The 690-nt window shown below is 41.0% G+C and overlaps 1 protein-coding gene across 1 annotated transcript in view; it reads right to left on the reverse strand.

The window, feature by feature from the left end:
- MALRD1 (MAM and LDL receptor class A domain containing 1) overlaps positions 1-690 on the reverse strand; it is a 725,579-nt gene that overhangs the window by 647,929 nt on the left and 76,960 nt on the right. Inside the window, exon 6 of the mRNA XM_011963908.1 lies at positions 126-272. Within this exon, the coding sequence (XP_011819298.1) occupies positions 126-272 (147 nt within the window). The remainder of the gene's footprint in view (positions 1-125; positions 273-690) is intronic.

Here is a 690-nt window from a genome sequence, read left to right on the forward strand (position 1 = left end):
GCAGGGTGTATTTTCAATAAAATATACTCAGTATATTCACCAACGCCCCCTATGTAATGTCTTATAACTAGTCACCATAAAACAGAATTCTAAAAGTAATACACAAAAGATATTTTTTTTTCTACCTTCATCATCACCTCCTTGATCCTGCTGAGGTGTGGATTCTAATGCAGGGACCTCTCTTGCTTTTGTGCGCATCCAGGAAATTTGGCCAACAGATGCCTCTGATGTCCACTCACACATGTCAAATTCAAACCCACAGGCCTGACACACTAAACAGGGGAGAAAAAGATCTTGGTGGACTATTAGTCTGCTAGAGTGGCTGCTTAACCAGGTTACGTATTGTAATCAACCAAAAGGCTTATATACACACATACACATTAGCACACACTAATTTACATCTGGAAGTTGGAATTCAATAAGTCTTAGAGTGTACCAGCAACTCTATTTTGCAAAACTTTTTCAGTTGATCCACATGTACGATATCCTCTCAAATGAGAATCATTGCCATAAAAAAAGGAGATTCCTAGTTTTTCTTGTATGCGTCACCACTTCCGTCACAATATGTTTTAATTTTGTTAAGAGACAGGGTCTTGCTCTGCCACCCAGGCCAATGCAGTGGTGCAATCAGAGCCCACTGTGGCCTCAAACTCCTGGGCTCAAGCAATATTCCAGCCTCAGCCTCCCAAG

This window comes from Colobus angolensis, unplaced genomic scaffold (genome assembly GCF_000951035.1).
Source record: "Colobus angolensis palliatus isolate OR3802 unplaced genomic scaffold, Cang.pa_1.0 Scaffold63, whole genome shotgun sequence".
NCBI lineage: Eukaryota > Metazoa > Chordata > Mammalia > Primates > Cercopithecidae > Colobus > Colobus angolensis.